This window comes from Aspergillus ibericus, assembly GCF_003184845.1.
Source record: "Aspergillus ibericus CBS 121593 unplaced genomic scaffold BO80scaffold_50, whole genome shotgun sequence".
Lineage (NCBI taxonomy): Eukaryota > Fungi > Ascomycota > Eurotiomycetes > Eurotiales > Aspergillaceae > Aspergillus > Aspergillus ibericus.
In genome coordinates, this window is record NW_020292148.1 from 202,026 (window position 1) to 222,867 (window position 20,842).

Consider the following 20,842-nt stretch of genomic DNA (forward strand, 5'->3'; position numbering starts at 1 on the left):
GGTGATGGTGCACTGGTCTCTCCATTGATCGTAACTAATAGTAATTAATCCATCTTCTTGTTCATCTATCTTCCTTTTGCGAATCGAACTGGGACGGTGTCGATTTGCTGGCGGCCGATCCAAAAATTCGACAAGATCCCTCCTCAGCTGTCCCCGAGAGGGGCACCAAGTCGTGAGATCAGTATCATTATTTGCAGGTTGGTCCGTGGGTGGCCCTTTCCCGGCACCATTCCCAAAGCCCCCAACCCAACGGCAGCCTGAGGCCCATCTCCACCTCCACGAACTGAAATCACTACTACTACTGCTGCCCTTCCCTCTCTTTCTCTCTTCCCCTCCGCACTAGTCGGTCTCTCTCTCAGTGCCCACCACCTACCTATCTGGACTTGCTTCCAGACTTCCCCCCTTCCGGTCTTTCTCCTCGACTGCACCTGGCTGTCTGGATACCCATCCTTCCCCCCAGGGTTCCAACAGTTAGTTGGATCGGTCGCCATCATCCTTCCAACCAACCTCCTTCGCGTGTCAGCTGCCGCATCGACATTGGCTGCTGCGTCGCACCCGTCATTGTGGATTGCGACCGCCCGCCCCGTCCATCCACTGGCCGCCTCCCCCTCGCCCCTTGAGCCCTCATCACCAGAACAGTCTTCTGCTCGAATAATGAGGTTCGACGCAACCCGGATCTAGCATCAATTCCTCCGTTTCGTCTCCCCCCGGTCTTCGAATTGCACCATCGCTTGCTGGTGTCCCGCGTCGTCTCCGCCTGATTGCGCTACGTGCGTCTTGCCGTCCCCGCTACTATCTAACCCCCGATCGTGGTGCATGTGCGCTGTCGACAGTGATAAATGATCATCATATGTCCGATCTGATCTGATCTCTCATCACATACTCAAGAGACGCCGTTTTAAGGGAGGGGAGAAATGGATTCGCAGTGGCAGCCCTACCAGGATCCCTTAATGGGACATCCCGCGCAGTTCAACAACGGGTTGACGTCTAATCCACAACAACTAGCCTCAAAATACGGCGCCCAGCCACAACACTCGCAGCCGCCGGTTGGATACTCCTACGAGCCCTTCCAGGCCCCCGGCACTACAGTCAAGCCCCCTTCGATCGCTCCAAATTCCAGAACCGTCTCCATGGCGTCGTCTCCAGCTGCGACGCCACGTAGTCGGGATTATGTCACCGATGCGGACACCACGATGGAAGATGCGGATCCGTACAACCGGGCCAAATACTCTACGAGACCGACCCAGCACAGCCGACCTTCATCACAATACTTCCCAAATGAAGAATCGTCGGCCGCTCGCAGGTATTCTCCTATGAACGTCTTGTCACCTTCCCTGTCCTTTAATGCGAGTCCTGGGAAATCGCATAACTCGTATGCTTTCCCGCCCGGTCCGAATCAACCACGACGGTCGCCGACAAGGGGTTCAACCTACGCCTCACCCCCCCAGGCGTTTCAATCACCGCCTTGTGAGTGTTCATCTGTGCAGACAGTTAAGAGGTACAGCGACTAACGTTTTCCGTGGCAGCTGCATCGCGGCCTCCTAGACTCCCTCCTCTGCAGCCCGCCGACATGAGCTCCGACCAATACTATCCGCCCTCTGCTGGCTCCCAACTCAATGCCGCATTTGCGCAAGATGGTAGATCGCCTCGCTCTGCATCTATTTCCGGTGGAAGCCATCAGCCAGGTCGAGGCCCTATACCAAAGTTCCAAAAAATCAAGTCTATCAACGAACTCCAACCACGGATGAATGCGCAGCCGGCTTACAGACGTGCGAATCCGGAGGGGGGCTTTATTAGCGTAAGCATACTGGAATTACCGGCTATACAACTGGCATCCATTAACAGACCCGCAGCCGCTGCAAGCGTTGACGACACATCTTCCAGCGACCTACCGAATATGCAACCCGGGCTTCAATTACGAATCCTCAAGAAATCCCAGACGAGTCCTCACCAAGCCCAGCAAAGGCGTGAAGAACGACGGCTATGATAATGAGGATAGTGACTACATCCTGTATGTCAACGACATATTGGGCAGTGAAGAAGCAGGCCACAAGTACGTCAACCCCCCAAGCATATTCCACAAAGTTGAGGGGATATCTTCTTTCCATCATCTTCAGCTTATATACTCATATTTTATAGGAACCGCTACCTTATCCTGGATGTGTTGGGTCAAGGAACCTTCGGACAGGTTGTGAAATGTCAGAACCTGAAAACAGGGGAAGTTGTAGCTGTCAAAGTCATCAAGAACAAGACTGCCTACTTCAATCAGAGTATGATGGAGGTATCAGTCTTAGATCTGGTAAGTCCTCCATGGTCAATCGTTATATGGCCGCTGCTAACATCTGCCGCAGCTCAATAGCAGATACGATAAAAACGACGATCACCATCTGCTCCGATTGAAAGATACATTTATTCACCGGCAGCATCTGTGCTTGGTGTTTGAATTGCTGAGTGTCAATCTATACGAGTTGATCAAACAGAACCAATTCCGGGGTTTGAGTACGACCTTAGTACGCGTGTTTGCTCAGCAACTTTTGAATGCACTGAGCCTTTTGAATAAGGCGCACTTGATCCACTGTGATCTGAAGCCGGAGAATATCTTGTTGAAGAAGTGAGTGATATAGCGGAACTGGAACAGATCCTGAATACTGATTTCGTGCTCTATCCAGTCTTGAGAGCCCTATTATCAAGGTCATTGATTTCGGGTCAGCGTGTGACGAACGACAGACAGTATACACATATATTCAGTCCAGGTTTTACCGCTCACCAGAGGTTCTTCTTGGCTTGCCGTACGCACATCTCCCGGGGCTGCCCCTGCTATATCTGTCCGCCTATGCAGGCCTAGACTGACACTCTTCTAGCTACTCATCTGCGATTGACATGTGGTCGCTTGGGTGCATCGTCGTTGAACTTTTCCTTGGCTTGCCTTTGTTCCCCGGATCCTCGGAATATAACCAAGTCTGCCGCATTGTGGAAATGCTTGGCCTGCCTCCAACCTGGATGCTGGAGATGGGCAAGCAGTCAGGTGAATTTTTCGAAAAGACTCAGGACGAGTTTGGTCGGAAAACATACCGCCTAAAGAGCCTAGAGCAATATTCTCGAGAGCATAACACAAAAGAGCAACCGAGCAAGAAGTACTTCCAAGCATCGACGTTGGAAGAAATCATCCGCAGCTATCCAATGCCGAGGAAAAATATGAAGCAGGCCGAAATTGAACGAGGTTGGTCATGCCCAAATTATTACGCATAAACCTGCTAATTGATTTTCATTAGAATTGAATAACCGAATTGCCTTCATTGACTTTGTTCGTGGTTTATTGACGATCAATCCCCTCGAGCGTTGGTCACCCCAACAGGCCAAATTACATCCTTTCATCACGCAACAGAAATTCACGGGGCCTTTTGTTCCCCCGATGAACTTGAAGTATTCGTCGCTTAACAAGACTGTTGCTCCTGGTATCCAGCAACAGCAGCAAGCAGAAGCTGCCAGTAAACAGAGGGCAGCACAAGCAGCTCATGCTCAATCGGCTGCCCAAAATGCCTATGCTATGCAGTTGAACCAGTTTCATACGCCGACCCATGCTCAGCCGCCGCCGCCTATGTACAATGGGATGTTTACTGGTCACCAACAAGGTGCTCCTCCGCCATACCCTACCCAGCCACCAGCCTACGGCCACCAGATGAACCTTATACCGGGGCAGGTGCCCCAAGCGCAATACGCGCCATCCCAAAGCCTCTACGCGCAGGCGACGACCCGAGCTGGGCGGCAGCGTGCGTCCACCATGGACCCTCAAGGGGGAGGTATCCCACCGACAATCCAACGTGTGGCCAGCCATCTCGACCCGAATGCACCTATTCGGTTACAGCCTAGCCCGGCATATTACCCCCCTCCTCCGGATGGGTACGTCGACCCCAATTCTGCTGGCCAAAGGCGACGAGGAAGCCGTACAGGCGGCACAAGAAACCGAGACTTTATTCGTACCCTTGAAGATGGTGTTCTAGGGGGCGAAGGCTTTATGGGCCAAAACCAGTGGCATTGAGTGCATGCACGCCATGAGTAGGTTGGTGGCACCCCAAGGTGCCTCGACCCTACGGACCAGCCATTTCTTCTTTCTGAGCAAGTGTGGGCTGCATACGCTTTCATGGCTAGGAGGTGAGCGCAGAGCTATACCGGCATGGGCCCCTTCTGCCGTGTTTTTGGGAGCCTGCCTGATCCCAATCTCATTCAGAGCAGCTTTTCCTAAATCCTGAATGAGTACCCGATGCGAACGAGTTATGTTTTCATGAAATCCTGCGACCACCAGTTTTGCCTTGTTGGTAGGCAAGGGACGGAACCAAGTCCCCCTGCACGGCAGGAAGCATAACTTCCCACAAGATATATTTAACATCGGACCTCCGCCGTAGCGGCGAATGCGAGTGGACTGCCAGTCGAGCTTCCGCACCCCGCTACGGGGGAATAGGTGCACCTTTTCCTATAGTCGAGCGCTGCAGGATTCCCGATGCTCATTCCCATTTTATCATTCTCCCCTGTCCATTCTCCTAGGCCTGTATGTGGCTGTTTTCGGCATAGCCAGGAGTACTTGGAAAGACCGCGATTTATGTTGATGCTTTAAATTTCATTTCCTTCTACCGAGAATATTGCACAGAGATGCCACTGCTATGCGCTATGCAAGACATGTCCCTTCCTTCTGTTCCGTTTCTTTTGCGCGATTCATGGAAGACCAACATCCCTGTAACTTGGATATTAAAATATGAAAGGTGAGGCCCGGGTCAGAGGGGCCGGAAAAGCTAGGGTGCTCTCTTCCCCACGGGGTCTCTTTGTGCCAGATAAACCGAACCAGTCGAGCCAAGCACGTACCCGTAGCTGGAGATCGTGGTGCTGAGGGAGGGGAACAGGGCCCCGGCGGCGGTTGGGTCGCGGTGACCTGTGGAGGAGGGCTTGATCTCCGCACTGTCGTAGGCCGTGGATCAGCGATCGCGATAGTTTTGAGGTGGCGGAGACTAAGGGAGTCTGGAGTGGGAGGGGAGGAGTTCGAAGGACAAAGCCATCCGCGTCCCGGAGCTGCCGCCTGCCTGTTGGGGTTAGGCGCCGGCTCGCTTAAATTTCGTGTGTGACTCGCGCCCGCCCAACCTCTGCGGCTCCGAACCCTCACAACGGATTTTGCTATCAGGCAACAGACCAGACCGATCGGCCCTTTCACCTGCGTGTATCCCCCCGGCCGCCGATAGAGACCGCCGACCTTCGATTTCCGCGACTTTCCCCGACCTCCAGCGTCTGAAAACCCACCCGCAACCATGTCGCGTTTCTTCTACGGTGGCGGTAGCGACAGCGACTCCAGCTCTTCCGACGAGGAGGAGATCTACTCCGATCGCGAGGAGGAGGAGCAGTCCGAGGAGGAGTCCAGCGAGGAAGAGGAGTCGGAGGAGGAGTCCTCCTCCGAGGACGAGGATGCCGGTAAAACCGGTGCCAACCGTTTCATCAAAAATGTCTCCGAAAGCGAAGAGAGCGAGGACGAGGAACGAGTGACTGTCGTCAAGAGTGCCAAGGACAAGCGGCTGGAGGAGCTCGAAAACACCGTTAAGCTGATCGAAAATGCCGAGAAAATCAATGATTGGGCGGTCATCTCGACAGGTGCGTTGGCCCTGGAGTGGAACGATGGATTCTGGAACCGCGGGGAAGGGGAGGATGCGCTTCGATACTAACATGGGATCCTAGAGTTCGACAAGCTGAACCGCCAAATCGTCAAGATCGTCCAGTCCGGCCCTACCCCCAGGATCTACGTCAAGACCGTCGCGGACCTGGAGGACTTCGTCAACGAGACCGTGTCGAAGCAGAAGTCTAGCAACAAGAAGATGAACGCCAGCAACGCCAAGGGATTCAACGCCGTTAAGCAGCGCATCAAGAAGAACAACAAGGACTATGCCGCTCAGATCGACAAGTACAGGCAGAACAAGGATACCTACATGGACGCCAAGGAGGAAGTGGCTCGCCCCGTCGTCGCCGCCCCTCGCCTGACCAAGATCGAGCGTATCGAAGCACCCGTTCAAGTTGCCAGCGCCAGCGCTGACGATGGTTTCGCAACCGTTGGCCGTGGCGGCAAGACCCTCCAGTACACCCCCGAGAGCATCCTGAAGCACCTCCGTGTCATCGTCGAGTCCCGCGGAAAGAAGAACACCGATCGTCTGGAGCAGATTCGCACGATGGAGAAGCTTTTGGAGGTTGCCCAGTCTCCCTACCAGCGCATCCGCATCTACCTGACCTTGATCTCCACTCGTTTCGATCTTACTTCGTCGTCCACCAGCAACTACATGGCCGTCGATCAGTGGAAGTTTGCCGAACAAGAGTTCGCCACCCTTCTGTCCGTTCTCGAGAACAACCGCACCTACGTTGTTACTGAGGGTGCTGAGGAGTGGGAGGACGATGACAAGCAGCCCCAGCCCGCTCCCGGCGAGGTCCTTCACATTCCCGGCAGCATCGTCTCCTACGTCGAGAGACTGGATGATGAGCTCACCCGTTCCCTGCAGCACATCGACCCCCACACTGCCGAGTACATCGACCGCCTGGGTGATGAGAAGCAGCTGTACACCAACCTTGTGCGCACCCAGGTCTACGTCGAGGGTCTTACCAAGGCTGAGAAGAGCGACCCCAGACAGGACAGCCTTAACCGGGTGGTCATGAGGAGACTGGAGCACATCTACTTCAAGCCCTCTCAGGTTGTCACGATTCTGGAGGAGGGTACCTGGAAGGCTCTTCCCTCCGAGTTGGACACCAACATCACCCCTCGCGCCAACACGGGCGATGTGACCAACCTTGTGCAGACTCTGTGCAACTACCTGTTCAAGAACAGCGATGGTATCATCCGGGCTCGTGCCATGCTGTGCCAGATCTACTTCCTTGCTTTGCACGACCAGTACTACCGCTCTCGCGACCTGATGCTCATGTCCCACCTTACGGAGAACATTGCCAACTTCGACGTGAGCACCCAAATCCTCTTCAACCGCACTCTTGTTCAGATCGGTCTGTGCGCTTTCAGGGCCGGCCTGATCTACGAGGCTCAGAACACCCTCTCCGAGGTCTGTGGCAGTGGCCGTCAGAAGGAACTGTTGGCTCAGGGTATCATCCTTCAGCGCTACTCTACTGTCTCGCCTGAGCAGGAGCGCCTGGAGCGTCAGCGTCAGCTGCCCTTCCACATGCACATCAACCTGGAGCTCCTCGAGTGCATCTACCTCACCTCCAGCATGTTCCTGGAGGTTCCCTTGATGGCTCAGACCTCCTCCTCCCCCGAGATGAAGCGCCGTGTCATCTCCAAGACCTTCCGTCGTATGCTCGACTACAACGAGCGCCAGGTCTTCACCGGCCCCGCCGAGAACACCCGTGACGGTGTTATCATGAGTGCCAAGTTCCTCGCTGCCGGAGACTGGAAGAAGGCCGCCGAGATGCTTAACTCGATCAAGATCTGGGATCTGATGCCCCAGCCCGACAAGATCAAGGAGATGTTGTCCCAGCAGATCCAGGAGGAGGGCTTGAGGACATACCTTTTCACCTACGCTCCCTTCTACGACAGCCTCTCGATCGCCACTCTGGCCACCATGTTCGAGCTCCCCGAGAAGAAGATCGCCGCCATTATCAGCCGGATGATCTCTCACGAAGAGCTGGCAGCTGCTCTTGACCAGGTCAACGACGCCATTGTGTTCCGCAAGGGCGTTGAGCTGTCGCGTCTCCAGTCCCAGATCGTCACCCTGGCAGACAAGTCGATGAACCTTCTGGAGGCCAACGAAAAGACTCTCGAGCAGCGTACTCAAGGCATGGCCAACGCCTTCCAGCGCGATCAGGGCGCCGGCGCCCGTGGTGGCCGTGGTCGTGGACCTGCTGGCCAAGCCCGTGGTGGCCCCAGAATCCCTGGTGGCCAACAGGGCCGTCGGCCTGGTGGACAGCAGTTCAGCGGTGGTGCATTGGGCGGAGCGATCAAGGCATAAAAAATGATTTAATGGCATTGATTTCTTTTCATGGTTCTAATGCTCCTTCTGGAATTTAACTTGCGTATGATTCCATGTGCTCTTACCCATTATGGTCATTTCTTTTTCGCTGGGCAATTCTCGCCCTTTTCTTAGATTTTCCTACTGTCACGCATATCGTATTTTTACTATCCGCAGATGAATATCACGTTTGGAATGAACGAGGAAATACGGAGACTTGGGCGTTAAGTCGTGCTTGAAGGGTGCAAGTAGCGGGTTGAAGTTTCACGTACAGGCAGTCGATGTCCGGACAGCAAATATAAACATTCAGGACTGGCATCATATCTAACTCTGCACTCCTGCTGAAGGCAGTGTTGTATATAAATATAGCAGAACCAGGCTGTCCGCTAGGTATCATCTCTCATCGCAATTCAAACAAGACCACAAGGGTGCCATGGCGGTTCTTAGGCTAGACGCCTACTGCATGTTTGAATCTGCTTTGCTTTGGCCGGTTCCGAATAAGGCATGACGAGACAGGTATTCGGCTTAAGGCCCAGTACCGATGAGCCCTTGTATCAGCCCCCGACCTATTCTGTTCCTTATGCGGTCATATATGTGATGTGGTCAGGTTGCTGTGCTAAAATCGATGCGTTCATCGCCAGACAAGGCACTCAGCCACTGTCATCCAGTAGGTTCTGCGGGGACCAGTATTCGTTTTCTTCCGCTTGAGCGTCTAGCCAGACAAGACCATCTGCTAGAAGATCATCGATAACGGTCTGCGATCGAGCCTTCTCCCAGTTCAAGTTTACTTGTAGCATCGAAATGCTCACGTAACCCAGAATTTGGATAACCTCAAGCACTGTAGCCTGATCCGTATTCAGCTCCTTCGGGATCGATCGAATATATTGTTTGCTTCCAACTCGTATAATCGAGAATCCAGAGCCAAGTGGCTCGAGACTCTTAACAGCCCGAAGGACGTCGTCACTACAGATAGATAAAGATGACATGGGTCAGTGTGCGGTGTCACTACTGCATGGGCCAGACCTGCATACTCTGTAACTTCTAGTCCACTCCCAATGGCCTTGCCTTTGCCTACTCGTTTCCGGCATTCTTCCACCCCGATTAAGCCGCCGTTCTCGCTGCGGGTTGCTCGGCAAAGTTCCACCACTCTGACAGCGACTTCGAAGTAGAAGTCGTTCATGTCTCCACCCATGATCTGAGTCCAGAAGCTGCCAATCTCGCCTAAGCCTTTCCGCGCATTCTTGCCTTTGACATTGCTGGCTGCAAGGGGGTCAACCCCAATCGCATTGCACATGCGCGCAAACTCCGCTCGGAACGTCGGGTTCGACTTGATCGTGGAGCTGTGTTCCAGCGCGAAGGTGTGGAGCAACGACTGGAATACAGACAGCTGCGTCTGTAAGGACGAGAGGTGGGAGGAACGCAGGGTGGCGCCATGACTGGCAAACGATTGACTAGCCTGGGTCCGATTGGCAAAGGCGCCAAGTCCGACGCCTCGACGACTAGCCATGGCGATTAGCTCTCTGATCTGGGGATTGTTGAAGAGCGTGGGGTAGAAGAGGGCCCGGATGTTGTCATACGGCCGCTGGCGCTTATCGGAGCCAGTCAGCTGACCCGCAGATACCCTGCGTCGATAAGGGCTGGCCGGACCAAACGGCCAAAAGAGAACATATGGGCCGGCCACTGTCGCTAGCCGTTTTGGGCTTAGCGCAGGAGATCCACCCACACAACCCATTTTTCTCGAAGTTGCAGCGTTTTTTCTTTCTTGATCTTCTTCCAGTACGACAGCCTTCGCCAAATCGCCCAACTCGCGAACTCTACGGACCGTCACAATGGCCTCCACTGCTACGTGAGACTCCCTTTGAGATTTCCCAGCGGCTGTTTCGCCGTACGAGCTTGTGGGGTTCAGTTATAGTCGTCCTTTCTCTCGCTGGAGATGCTGCGATCGGAAACGGTCGCTAAGCACCAGCTCGATTTTTCCCACGACCGCCTCTCGTCCTGAATCGCCTAAGAATATATTAGATGAGGATTGGATGAGTTTTGGTCTGGGGTGTTGAGGCTGAAGGCACAGTGACCTTCTCCTCCAAAAGGATTGTTGTGCGCTATCATCATGTGCGTTGCGCCGTAATAGGTTGCAGTACGGATGAAGGGCCTCAACACCACTTCCTGAGCGCTATGTTTGGGGTTTTGTCGGATGAGGATAGTTTACTGGTCACTGTCGCCCTGGACTTGCGAACATTATGCTGGAAATGCATAAGTAGTAGTGAGATACAGCGTGCAATTGACAAGTGAAGATTCCTACCTCACCGATCAAATGGATGTCGTCGGGTGCTTTTATCATTTGCCTTCAGTACGAGAATGTGGCACTATGGCTGCAATTCTTACACTCGGCGAAAAGTCCTTTCTGTACAAACTGCGGACGGACTATACTGACCTTCACAGCACTGTCCCCACCCAGGAGCAGGTCCTCGTCCCCGAGACCCTCCTCAAGAAGCGCAAGAGCCAGGAGCAGGCTCGCGCTGTTGCCCGTGAGGAGGCCGAGAAGAAGAAGGCCGTAAGTGTTTACCGATTTCTTTTTTCCTCTCTTGCTTCTATAGTGATGACAACACACCACTACGCGACTAGACTACGGTCGATGCTGTCGCTTCGTTAACCATCTTTCGGGGCTGAAAATGAAGCTGCAAATGATTTTTGTTTCATGAGTCGTTTGTGAAGACCGTCTGCTAACAGCTGAATCCAGGCCAACAAGGAGAAGCGCGCCGTCATCTTCAAGCGTGCCGAGTCCTACGTCAAGGAGTACCGCGATGCTGAGCGCGAGAAGATCCGCCTTGCCCGCGTTGCTCGCAAGGAGGGTAACTTCTACGTCGCCGAGGAGCCCAAGCTTGTCTTCGTTATCCGTATCAAGGGGTAAGTTTCGACTTGACTATCGTGAAAAACAGCTTGTATTAACAACCTCGCAGTATCAACAAGATCGCTCCCCAGCCCCGCAAGATCCTCCAGCTGCTCCGTCTGCTCCAGATCAACAACGGTACCTTCGTCCGTCTTACCAAGGCTACCCAGGAGATGTTGACCATCATCAACCCCTACATCGCCTACGGTTACCCCAACCTCAAGTCCATCCGTGAGCTCGTCTACAAGCGCGGTTACGGAAAGGTCGACAAGCAGCGTGTTCCCCTCACTGACAACCAGATCATTGAGGAGCACCTCGGCAAGTACGGCATTGTCTGCATGGAGGATCTGATCCACGAGATCTACACCGTTGGCCCCAACTTCAAGCAGGCCAACAACTTCCTGTGGCCCTTCAAGCTCTCCAACCCCACTGGTGGTTTCCACACCCGCAAGTTCAAGCACTTCATCGAGGGTGGTGACTACGGTAACCGTGAGGAGAACATCAACGGTCTCATCCGCCAGATGAACTAGATTCATTCTCGGTGATGGTTGTCCGTACCGGGTTGTAATGAGGTCCGATTTTCCTAGTTAGCGGGTACTGGTCTAAAATCTGGGTTCAAAATTAAAAGCTTCGTACAACCTGATCTTGGTCACTAGCATTGTATCTGTAGTCTGTCAATGTAATGCACTATCTTAGCTGTTGGCTCTGAGTGTTCGCCCTTCAGACGTTATCCCCTATGTTCGTATTGATTCCTCTGCGGTACGCTCCACTGTTATCCTCTCACGAAGTACGGAGTGTTCGATAAGCCTCCCTACACATACACATGACTTCATCAAGCCGACTATTTCTCGGTGCTTTTTACGTTTGCGGGTGTCATCCTTTTCCAGTCTTCTGTTCAAATTGTCTCTTTATTTCTATTTGTCTTGTAACTAGTAGTCTAATGACCTTGGGATAGAACAACATGTACCCATATGTCAAGATATATATATGTCCCTCACAACCCCTTCAACACTCCCTCGGCTGAAAAAATACAATAAACCCTCTAGATCTTGATAACCTCTTGAACCTTCCTGTTCTTATCCACGACCAACCGAAGCTGCCTCCCTTCCCACCCCGTCGATGGAGCAGATGCAGTAGTAGCGTGGGGGACAGGTTTAAACACACCCTCCCGAAGGGTTTCACTGAAGAGTTCATAAGACGGATAATCTGGACCTTCAATTAGCCTTCTATCCTCAACACTCAAATCAATACTTACAGCCGTTAACAAAATGGGTGACCTGTTCCTTAGTCATACCGGTTCCCTTAGCAGCGCGAAGGGTCCTCTCCTGCTCCTGTCGCCAATCATAGACGAAATGCAGATCCTGCGCATCTCTATAGAACATGGAATCAGCACGACAATCCCCGCAGCCATCGATACTCACTTACATATGAATCAAAGCATCCAACTGACTGCCCAATCAATTAGCCCCAGCAGTTCCAATCCAACCCAATCCACATTAGAACCGTAAGAACTCACTCCGTAATCAAATCATACCCCCTCAACGCATCATTCACCGTCCTAACATCCTCAAACTCCACGAACCCCAACCTCCCCTTATACGCCTCCCCATCCCTTTCCCTCCGCCGCACCGCCTCCTCCCACTTCCCCCGGAGCACCTCCTCATCCCACGCCCGGAACCCAACACACCACCCCTCAAAGATCACCACCTTGACCGGCTCCTCCCCCTCCCGATTCACCACCTCCCACTGCTCCTCCGGCACCCGATCCCCCTGCCCCGCAAACGCAGACTTATCATACGCCGGAACCGCCGTACGACGGCCCGCTCGCAAAGAGGCGAATACCTCCTTCGCGAGCGCTAAATCATGAGTCGCGGGTTGGCCGCGGTGCTGGAGGAGCGGATTCGAGGGGTGGGTTTTGGCGAGGTTCTGCTGTTCGGCGTGGGTGAGGTAGAGGTCGTCGAGGGAGAGAGTGACCACGGAGAGGGAGTAGGGTGGGGATCGGAGGGTGGATTGGAGGGTGGAGACCTGCCATGAATATTAATTAGCCTCTTGGTTGATATTGGGTACTGTGGGAGTGCTAATCCTCGGCATAACATACCAGGACGGTTTTGCCGGCGCCTTGGACGCCATTCAGACCGAGGAAGAATGGCGGGGTATCGGTGGGGTGGTGCGCTTGGTGGGCTTTTAGGCGTTCGAGGAGGAACGGGATGCAGTGTTGGGATTTGTCGTCGATGATTTCGGGCATTTTGGGAAGTGGAGGGGTAGATTTGGTGTTTGCTGTTAGGGAGGATGTAGTAAAGTACGTATGTTGTTGGGGTTGCTATGGATGGGCTATATACAGTGGACTAACTGACTACTGCTAAGCTTCGGAGGTGATCCGAGCGGGATAACCTGGGGACAATTGTTCTGGCTGATGGTTTACCCGCCATGGCTGGGACGTCGCACATTTCTCCGGGGTGGAATTGGATCCGTTTTTATGAAGAAGGATAGCTTTATCGCACTGACCGAATAAGGGTATTATGAAGATGGGATCAAGTGACGGGCGGCACGTGGCATGACGTTGCCTGAGAATCACATGTCTGAGTCAGCAGACTGAGGAACTCTATGGATAACTAACTATCTGGAAAGCCTGTATTGTCATGGAGAGTCTATGCAGGATTGTCGATCATGGTCATTTATTCAGTGCTTTACTGTTAATACTGGATTCGACTTGGTCTGCCCCTTAGAGACACGTAGGCCCGTCACAAACCGTGGGTGGGTAGAATGGGGAAGAAGGGGCCCCAGTAACAGCCAGGGGGAATCTGGAGTCCGTCTGGAAGTTGGGGAGAAACGGCAATTCATGGATCACAGAATGAGAAGATTAGATCATGGACCAGGAAGATCGGCATGTGAAGGCCCATCATCTGCCACCCCCGATCGGTCTAGCGTCAGCCAGCCAAACCTCCGAGCTTCACCTGCAAAAGATGCCGAGGTTCCTCTGCCCGCCTTGCCGAGCACTGCGACCGTCCCCCAGCTCGCGGCCAACATCTTAGCTTCCCCCCCCCCCGGATTCTTCCTCTCGTCTCCCCCAGACAATCTATCTCCTCAAAACTACTTCTTCAACTTAAGCGACATATAATACCCCCGTCTCCTCTCCCTTTTACGTCGTGATTCTATTATCCCCTCCGATCCTTCTATACCTTGACTCTCCCTCTTCACATTACCTAAGATGTCTGAGCTACGCTTCGACAACCAGACCGTGGTTGTCACGGGAGCTGGTGGTGGCTTGGGCAAGGCCTATGCTCTCTTCTTTGCCTCAAGGGGTGCTAATGTCGTCGTCAACGACCTGGGTGGCTCCCATTCTGGCGAGGGCAAGTCGGCCAAGGTCGGTGTCACTAGTCACATGCCCCGATGTCTTTGTCTATCTCCGCTGACTCCGATCCGCCTCCCTAGGCTGCCGATGTGGTCGTGGAGGAAATCAGAGCTGCTGGCGGCAAGGCAGTAGCAAATTACGACAGTGTCGAGAACGGTGAAGCCATCATTGAAACCGCGATCAAGAACTTTGGCCGCATCGATGTTCTCCTTAACAACGCTGGTATCCTGCGGGATATCAGTTTCAAGAACATGAAAGATCAGGATTGGGATCTCATCAACAGAGTACACACATATGGTGCATACAAGGTAAGCCGGAGAAATACCAGTTTCTTCATTCAGCCTCCGGGTTGCTGACGCTGGACTCGGTGGTCTACAGTGCGCAAGAGCTGCATGGCCTCACTTCCGGAAACAAAAGTATGGCCGCGTCATCAACACTGCTTCATCAGCCGGTCTTTTCGGTAGTTTCGGTCAGGCAAACTATTCCGGTATGCTTCGAGGACCTTGATATCCGTGATGTGCTTAGCTGATCAAATAAGCGGCCAAACTCGGTCAGGTCGGCTTCACTGAGACGCTGGCGAAGGAAGGCGCCAAGTACAACATTCTCGCCAACGTCATTGCGCCGATTGGTATGTGGGGTACATCCTTTGAACGAGGAATGACTGACTCGAAACAGCCGCTAGCCGCATGACGGCCACAGTCATGCCTCCAGAGGTTCTGGAGAACCTCAAACCCGACTGGGTTGTTCCCCTAGTGGCTGCTCTGGTCCACCCAACCAACACTACCGAGTCTGGCGGAATCTATGAGGTCGGTGGTGGACATGTAGCCAAGTTGCGCTGGGAGCGCGCCAAGGGTGCTCTGCTGAAGACCGATGCCTCTTTGACCCCTGGAGCCATTGCTAGGAAGTGGAACGATGTCAACGACTTTTCTCAGCCCAGCTATCCCACTGGTCCTGCCGACTTCATGACTCTCTTGGAGGACGGCTTGAAGCTGCCCAGTGCTCAGGGAGGTGAGGAGCCTGACTTCAAGGGCAAGGTGGCTTTGGTCACTGGTGGTGGCAATGGGTATGTGGCCCCGAAAATCCACGATTGGAGAACTGTCTGTTTCTAACAGCTGCATAGCCTTGGTCGTGCCTACTGTCTGCTCTTCGCTAAGCTCGGTGCTGCCGTCGTTGTGAACGACCTCGTTGACCCCGAGCCTGTCGTTCAGGAAATTAAGAAGATGGGTGGCCAGGCTGTTGGTAACAAGGCATCCTGCGAAGATGGCGAGAATGTTGTTAAGACGGCCATCGACGCATTCGGCCGGATTGACATCCTGATCAACAATGCCGGTATCTTGCGGGACAAGGCTTTCAACAACATGAACGACGACCTGTGGAACCCTGTCATCAACGTCCACCTGCGTGGCACCTACAAGGTGACCAAGGCTGCCTGGCCTTATATGCTCAAGCAGAAGTATGGTCGCATTGTCAACACTGCAAGCACCAGCGGTATCTACGGAAACTTTGGCCAGGCCAACTATGCTGCCGCGGTATGTTAAGAGACCGAAAATCAACCTGGACTGTACTAATTTGGTATCAGAAACTCGGTATCCTTGGTTTCTCCCGCACACTGGCTCTTGAGGGTGCCAAGTACAACATTAAGGTGAACACGATCGCCCCCAATGCTGGTACCAACATGACCCGCACTATCATGCCCGAGGAGATGGTTCAGGCCTTCAAGCCTGACTACGTGGCTCCCTTGGTGGCTCTCCTTTGCTCCGACATCCTGCCAGAGCCCACCACCAAGGGCCTCTACGAGTGTGGCAGCGGCTGGTTCTCCCGCACTCGCTGGCAGCGCTCGGGCGGCCACGGATTCCCCGTCGACGTCAAGCTTACCCCCGAGGAGGTGGTCAAGAACTGGAAGGCAATCACCGATTTTGAGGATGGCCGTGCGGATCACCCTGAAGACGGCCAGGCTGGTTCCGAGAAGATCATGGCCAACATGAGCAACCGCAAGGGCGGAGATGGCGGTAACAGCACTCTGCAAGCCATCGAGACGGCCAAGCAAGCCACTACGGAAGGAACACCCTTTGACTACGTGGATCGTGATATCATCCTCTACAACCTCAGCTTGGGTGCCAAGCGCACCGACCTTCCCCTGGTGTATGAGAACCACGAACACTTCCAGGCTCTGCCCACGTACGGTGTGATTCCCTGGTTCAACACCGCCAACCCTTGGAACATGGAAGACATCGTCGCCAACTACTCCCCGATGATGCTGCTGCATGGCGAGCAGTACATGGAAGTCCGCAAGTTCCCCATCCCCACGGCGGCCAAGACCTTGACCTACCCCAATCTTATCGACGTCGTGGACAAGGGCAACGCGGCCCTGGTCGTTTCCGGCTACACCACCAAGGACGCCAACACTGGAGAGGATCTTTTCTACAACGAGTCGACCGTGTTCATCCGTGGCAGCGGCGGCTTTGGCGGATCGCCCAAGCCCACTGCTCGCCGGCCCAAGGCTGCCGTCGCATCCTACAAGCCCCCTCAGCGCAAGCCCGATGCGGTTGTCGAGGAGAAGACGTCGGAGGACCAGGCTGCGCTGTACCGCCTCAACGGCGACCGCAACCCTCTGCACATTGACCCCGAGTTCAGCAAGGTGGGTGGATTCAAGACTCCGATCCTGCACGGCCTCTGCTCTCTCGGCGTCTCTGGCAAGCATGTGTTCAGCACATTTGGCGCCTTCAAGAACCTCAAGGTTCGCTTCTCCGGAGTGGTGCTGCCTGGCCAGACCCTGAAGACGGAGATGTGGAAGGAGGGCAATGTGGTTCTCTTCCAGACGACGGTGGTGGAGACGGGCAAGCCTGCCATCACGGGGGCTGGAGCGGAACTGTTGGAGGGTGCCAAGGCCAAGTTGTAAAACAGCGTCAGGATGATCCGGACGAATCTGATCAATCAGAATGTATGTACATAAGCGGTATGAAAGTATTCTGTTGAATTAAGCAATGTCATTGAATGAACTACCAATACCAACGAGTGCACACGCCTTCTGCAGCCACTTCGTAAGCGATCTCAAGGCGGATGATCTACAGGCGGAGAGTCTCTGATTTGAGGAGAGGGAAATGGCCCTGAAAGTCTGGCCCTCAGTGATGGAGGGTGCCTGCAGATGAGGGGATGGTGAAGCGGAGGATGCTCAATGTTGGGACGGGCAGGTGTGTCGGGAGTGGCAGGCCGTCAGGTATGGTAATGCTCGGCGGCTCCCAACCCACCTTCGGATCCTCCAATCCATCCATCCACTACTACTATTCATTCCCCCTTCCGACTACAAATCACCCCATCCTCAACGCCGCCAGTTCCATCGCCCTGCCTAGGCCCCGATACTAGCGTGGTGTGACATCGTCTGTCCGATCGGCAGATACATCCACCGCAGGCCAGACGCCCTCCGCCTATCCTCCAACGATCATGTAGCAAGCTCAGTCTTGCTCCCCTCCGTCAGTACAACGATGGTGCTCTCCCTATCTGTCCCTAGCTTCTCTCGATCCACCACCACTACCTCGCCCCCGCTTCGTTCCAGCGATGGCACCCACTCCACCACCATCAGCGAGGCCCTCCGCAACAACCCCTTCGGCATCACCTCCCGAACTCGCCCCATCGCCGCCCCGAACCCCACCTCCGAGGACCAAAAACGAGAGCAGGACGAGCTGAACCATGCCCTGCAGACCCTCGCTCGAATCTTCCCCGATATCCGCGTCGAGGTATTCCGAGAACTCCTGGTCCGATTCGACGGACAGAGCCGTCTCCATGTCTGCGTCGAGCAGTTACTTCGTCACAAAGAGGAATGGGTAGCAGGGCGATGGAATGCGTCAGCCGATGCCGGGGGGTCGGAGGGTGATGGTGGCGTTGTCCACCAACTCAACGGCAATGAGCTTCTGGTTCCCCCTAATGAGCTGTTCCGGTCAGATGAATACAAAGTTGCCGTCAAGCTAGCTCTTACGAAGGAGTTTAGTGGTCTGAGTAAGAGTGCGGTGGAGGCTGTGTTGGCAGAGGTGAATTTCTGTTACATACGAGCCCGTCCGACTTTGCTTGATCTCTCCCGGAGAACCTGGCGCGCGACGTTCAACAGCATCCTACCTTCCTTTAAGCGCCACAAGAGCGAGCATCCGCTGATCGTGTGGCAGCGTCGTACAGACGGTGACTTGGTCCCGCGGCTGAAGAAGACCGGATGCCAAGAGTTGGATCGGGAACTTCATGAAATCTTACTGGCGCCGCTACTTCGAACGAGGCAGGAGGAGAGGGAAATCAAGGACCTCAAGTTGGCGGAGGAGCTGAACGAGACCGAAGCCAAGGCGGTTGATGCTGTTTATGAGTGCGAGTGCTGCTTGGCCGATGTGACCTTTGAGCAGATCTCGACATGCTCGGACAACACGCACATTATCTGCTACGGCTGCATCCGGCGAACGATCCACGAAGCCTTGTTCGGCCAGGGCTGGGGCAAATCGGTAGATGTTGAGAAGTCAACACTGAAGTGCCTGGCGCCGTTCGGCCACGACAGCTGCCACGGGTCCCTGAACCCGGAGATCGTCAAGCGGGCTATACTACTCGATAAGGCTGGGCTTGAGACGTATGCCAAGTTCGAGACGCGACTTGCCTCGGAGGTTTTGCTCAAGTCCCAGTTGAAGCTCATTCGATGCCCCTTTTGCTCCTACGCGGAGGTTGACCCCGTGTACCATCCTTCTGCCGGCGGCCTTGCCTGGCGCTTTCGCCGAGATGGGCTCATCTCCAGCCTATTGATCACTATCTTCTTGCTCGACTTGATACCCCTACTTCTTATACCTGTAACACTACTTTACCTTCTAGATCCTTCTGTCGTGACCACTATCTTTGACAACGCCCTCCTCAACCTCTGCCTCAAGATCCGGGCCAAACGGTTCACCTGCGCGCATCCGGCCTGTCGACGGGTCAGCTGCATCACCTGCCAAAAGCCATGGCGTGATCCGCATGTCTGTCACGAGCCACTCCTCCTCGACCTGCGGGCCACCGTCGAGGCTGCCCGAACCGCTGCCGTGAAGCGCACCTGTCCTCGCTGCGGACTCTCGTTTGTAAAGTCATCCGGTTGTAACAAGCTAACCTGCGTCTGCGGCTACTCCATGTGCTACCTCTGCCGCAAGGCCCTCGGGCCTCCCAGCAAGCCCGCCAACCGCCGAGGCCGTCCTCGACCGCGCCGTCGAGTAAACCTCGTAGAAAACCTCGATCCGGCTGCCGGGCCCGCGGGGCTTGACGGCGACGACAACGATGAATTTGCTAACGAAGACGAATTCGAAGAAATGGAAGGCTACAAGCACTTCTGCGAGCATTTCCGGATCAACCCGGGCTCGCACTGCACAGAATGCAACAAATGCGAGCTCTACCAAGATGAAGACGAAGAAGCCGTGGCGCGTCGCGCCGGCGAGAAAGCCGAACGTGAATGGCACGCGCGCCAGGGCACCGCTGGCGTCGGCATCGGGACTCTCCGCGTCAACAACGACTTCTCCGTATCCGAAGGTAAACGTCGCGGTGGTAGTGGACGGTTGATCCTCCACCATCAAGGCAAGGGCTGGACCTACTGGCTCGATGAAGTGTGGCGCGATGGCCGGTGGAAACTCGAGGGTCAGACCTTGGTAGATTGGGTAGTGGAACGGATCATCGTGATCGACGAGATATAACCCTTCCTTCCCCCCCTGCTCTTCCTCCTTTCTCTCTTGCTCCTCTCCTCTTGCTTTGGCGTAATATGGACGGTGTTTTGAGATGCCGAATGATTGAGCGATCACAAAGAACTCATACAGAAATCGATTGGCTAATTTGCATTGGAATGAATGACTGAATGGAATTGACTGGATTGGATCAGCACAATTGGAATTGGACTTGGACTTGGTGCTCTGATGATGAGACGATACGATTACACGACTTGTCGTTTCTACTGCTTCTATGGATTGAGAATTGAATGCCTTGCTTGGTAGCTTGAGTCTCTGATACTAGGGATGATACGATAGTTTACCTACTTGACCTGGATTTGCTCTCCTACCTTGGGTCAGAGAATATGGCAAATCTTCGTATTGGGTACAATCGGTAGAACCGTATCTAAGAAACGACATCCGATCAGGTAATTAGCCAGTCGTTAGCCAATGCCCCATCACCAAATGAGTCGTGTCATTCAAGCCAACTTCATATCATATAAATAGTAGGACTGTCTCTTGCGCATACTAAATCAGCACGGCAATGACGAATTCTAAATTGATGAAAATAGCTTGCGATGTTTCAATTCTAGTCTATCATATCATGGGACGGACATAATGACCAGCTAGGTACAGAGTATAGCAAACCACGACCAAAAGTGGTAGAATCACATCTAACATGCGCGTCATTCTAGAATCCGTAGTACGCAGATAGTGTGGCATGCCACGTCCTCTCCCTCCTCCCTCCTCCCTCCTCCCATTCCTCCCACTCCTCCCACTCCTCCCACCCCTCCCACTCCTCCCACTCCTCCCACTCCTCCCACTCCTCCCACTCCTCCCACTCCTCCCACTCCTCCCACTCCTCCCACGCCCCTACCTTCAATTGATCTACTATTCTTCCCCCTCCACCATCCGCCTCCCCTCCACCTTCAACCGC

At 54.1% G+C, this 20,842-nt stretch overlaps 7 protein-coding genes across 7 annotated transcripts; 5 read left to right on the forward strand and 2 right to left on the reverse strand.

Annotated features, from left to right (window-relative positions):
- Positions 1–704: 704 nt before the first annotated feature.
- On the forward strand, positions 705–4,224 carry BO80DRAFT_213176 (putative protein kinase Yak1). The gene is made up of 8 exons (XM_025714328.1): positions 705–1,467; positions 1,527–1,798; positions 1,854–2,053; positions 2,140–2,299; positions 2,352–2,611; positions 2,670–2,789; positions 2,862–3,220; positions 3,273–4,224. Exons 1-8 carry the CDS (start codon positions 915–917, stop codon positions 4,037–4,039), a joined length of 2,691 nt encoding a protein of 896 aa, XP_025571324.1. The 5' UTR covers positions 705–914; the 3' UTR covers positions 4,040–4,224.
- A 974-nt stretch (positions 4,225–5,198) lies between these two features.
- nip1 (translation initiation factor eIF3 core subunit c) lies at positions 5,199–8,357 on the forward strand. The gene is made up of 2 exons (XM_025720302.1): positions 5,199–5,631; positions 5,716–8,357. The coding sequence occupies exons 1-2, from the start codon at positions 5,295–5,297 to the stop codon at positions 7,974–7,976; spliced, it is 2,598 nt and encodes an 865-aa protein (XP_025571325.1). The 5' UTR covers positions 5,199–5,294; the 3' UTR covers positions 7,977–8,357.
- Positions 8,358–8,626: 269 nt separating this feature from the next.
- On the reverse strand, positions 8,627–9,483 carry BO80DRAFT_458582 (ESCRT-II subunit protein SNF8; the record flags this gene model as incomplete). The annotated part of the gene is made up of 2 exons (XM_025722292.1): positions 8,627–8,939; positions 9,008–9,483. 2 exons carry the CDS (start codon positions 9,481–9,483, stop codon positions 8,627–8,629), a joined length of 789 nt encoding a protein of 262 aa, XP_025571326.1.
- Positions 9,484–10,341: 858 nt separating this feature from the next.
- Positions 10,342–11,393, forward strand: BO80DRAFT_365091 (60S ribosomal uL30 domain-containing protein; the record flags this gene model as incomplete). Its single annotated transcript, XM_025716182.1, has 3 exons — positions 10,342–10,527; positions 10,714–10,880; positions 10,934–11,393. 3 exons carry the CDS (start codon positions 10,342–10,344, stop codon positions 11,391–11,393), a joined length of 813 nt encoding a protein of 270 aa, XP_025571327.1.
- A 363-nt stretch (positions 11,394–11,756) lies between these two features.
- On the reverse strand, positions 11,757–13,278 carry BO80DRAFT_415788 (TDA10 family protein). The gene is made up of 5 exons (XM_025718153.1): positions 12,962–13,278; positions 12,380–12,888; positions 12,289–12,312; positions 12,119–12,234; positions 11,757–12,069 (listed from the first exon to the last, which is right to left on the reverse strand). The coding sequence occupies exons 1-5, from the start codon at positions 13,106–13,108 to the stop codon at positions 11,906–11,908; spliced, it is 960 nt and encodes a 319-aa protein (XP_025571328.1). The 5' UTR covers positions 13,109–13,278; the 3' UTR covers positions 11,757–11,905.
- Positions 13,279–13,906: 628 nt separating this feature from the next.
- On the forward strand, positions 13,907–17,229 carry mfp (putative peroxisomal multifunctional beta-oxidation protein (MFP)). The gene is made up of 7 exons (XM_025720303.1): positions 13,907–14,227; positions 14,296–14,523; positions 14,594–14,702; positions 14,754–14,843; positions 14,891–15,278; positions 15,336–15,744; positions 15,795–17,229. The coding sequence occupies exons 1-7, from the start codon at positions 14,072–14,074 to the stop codon at positions 17,112–17,114; spliced, it is 2,700 nt and encodes an 899-aa protein (XP_025571329.1). The 5' UTR covers positions 13,907–14,071; the 3' UTR covers positions 17,115–17,229.
- Positions 17,230–17,476: 247 nt separating this feature from the next.
- BO80DRAFT_428671 (E3 ubiquitin-protein ligase) lies at positions 17,477–20,375 on the forward strand. Its single transcript, XM_025720304.1, has one exon. It carries the CDS (start codon positions 17,698–17,700, stop codon positions 19,894–19,896), a length of 2,199 nt encoding a protein of 732 aa, XP_025571330.1. The 5' UTR covers positions 17,477–17,697; the 3' UTR covers positions 19,897–20,375.
- Positions 20,376–20,842: the final 467 nt, after the last annotated feature.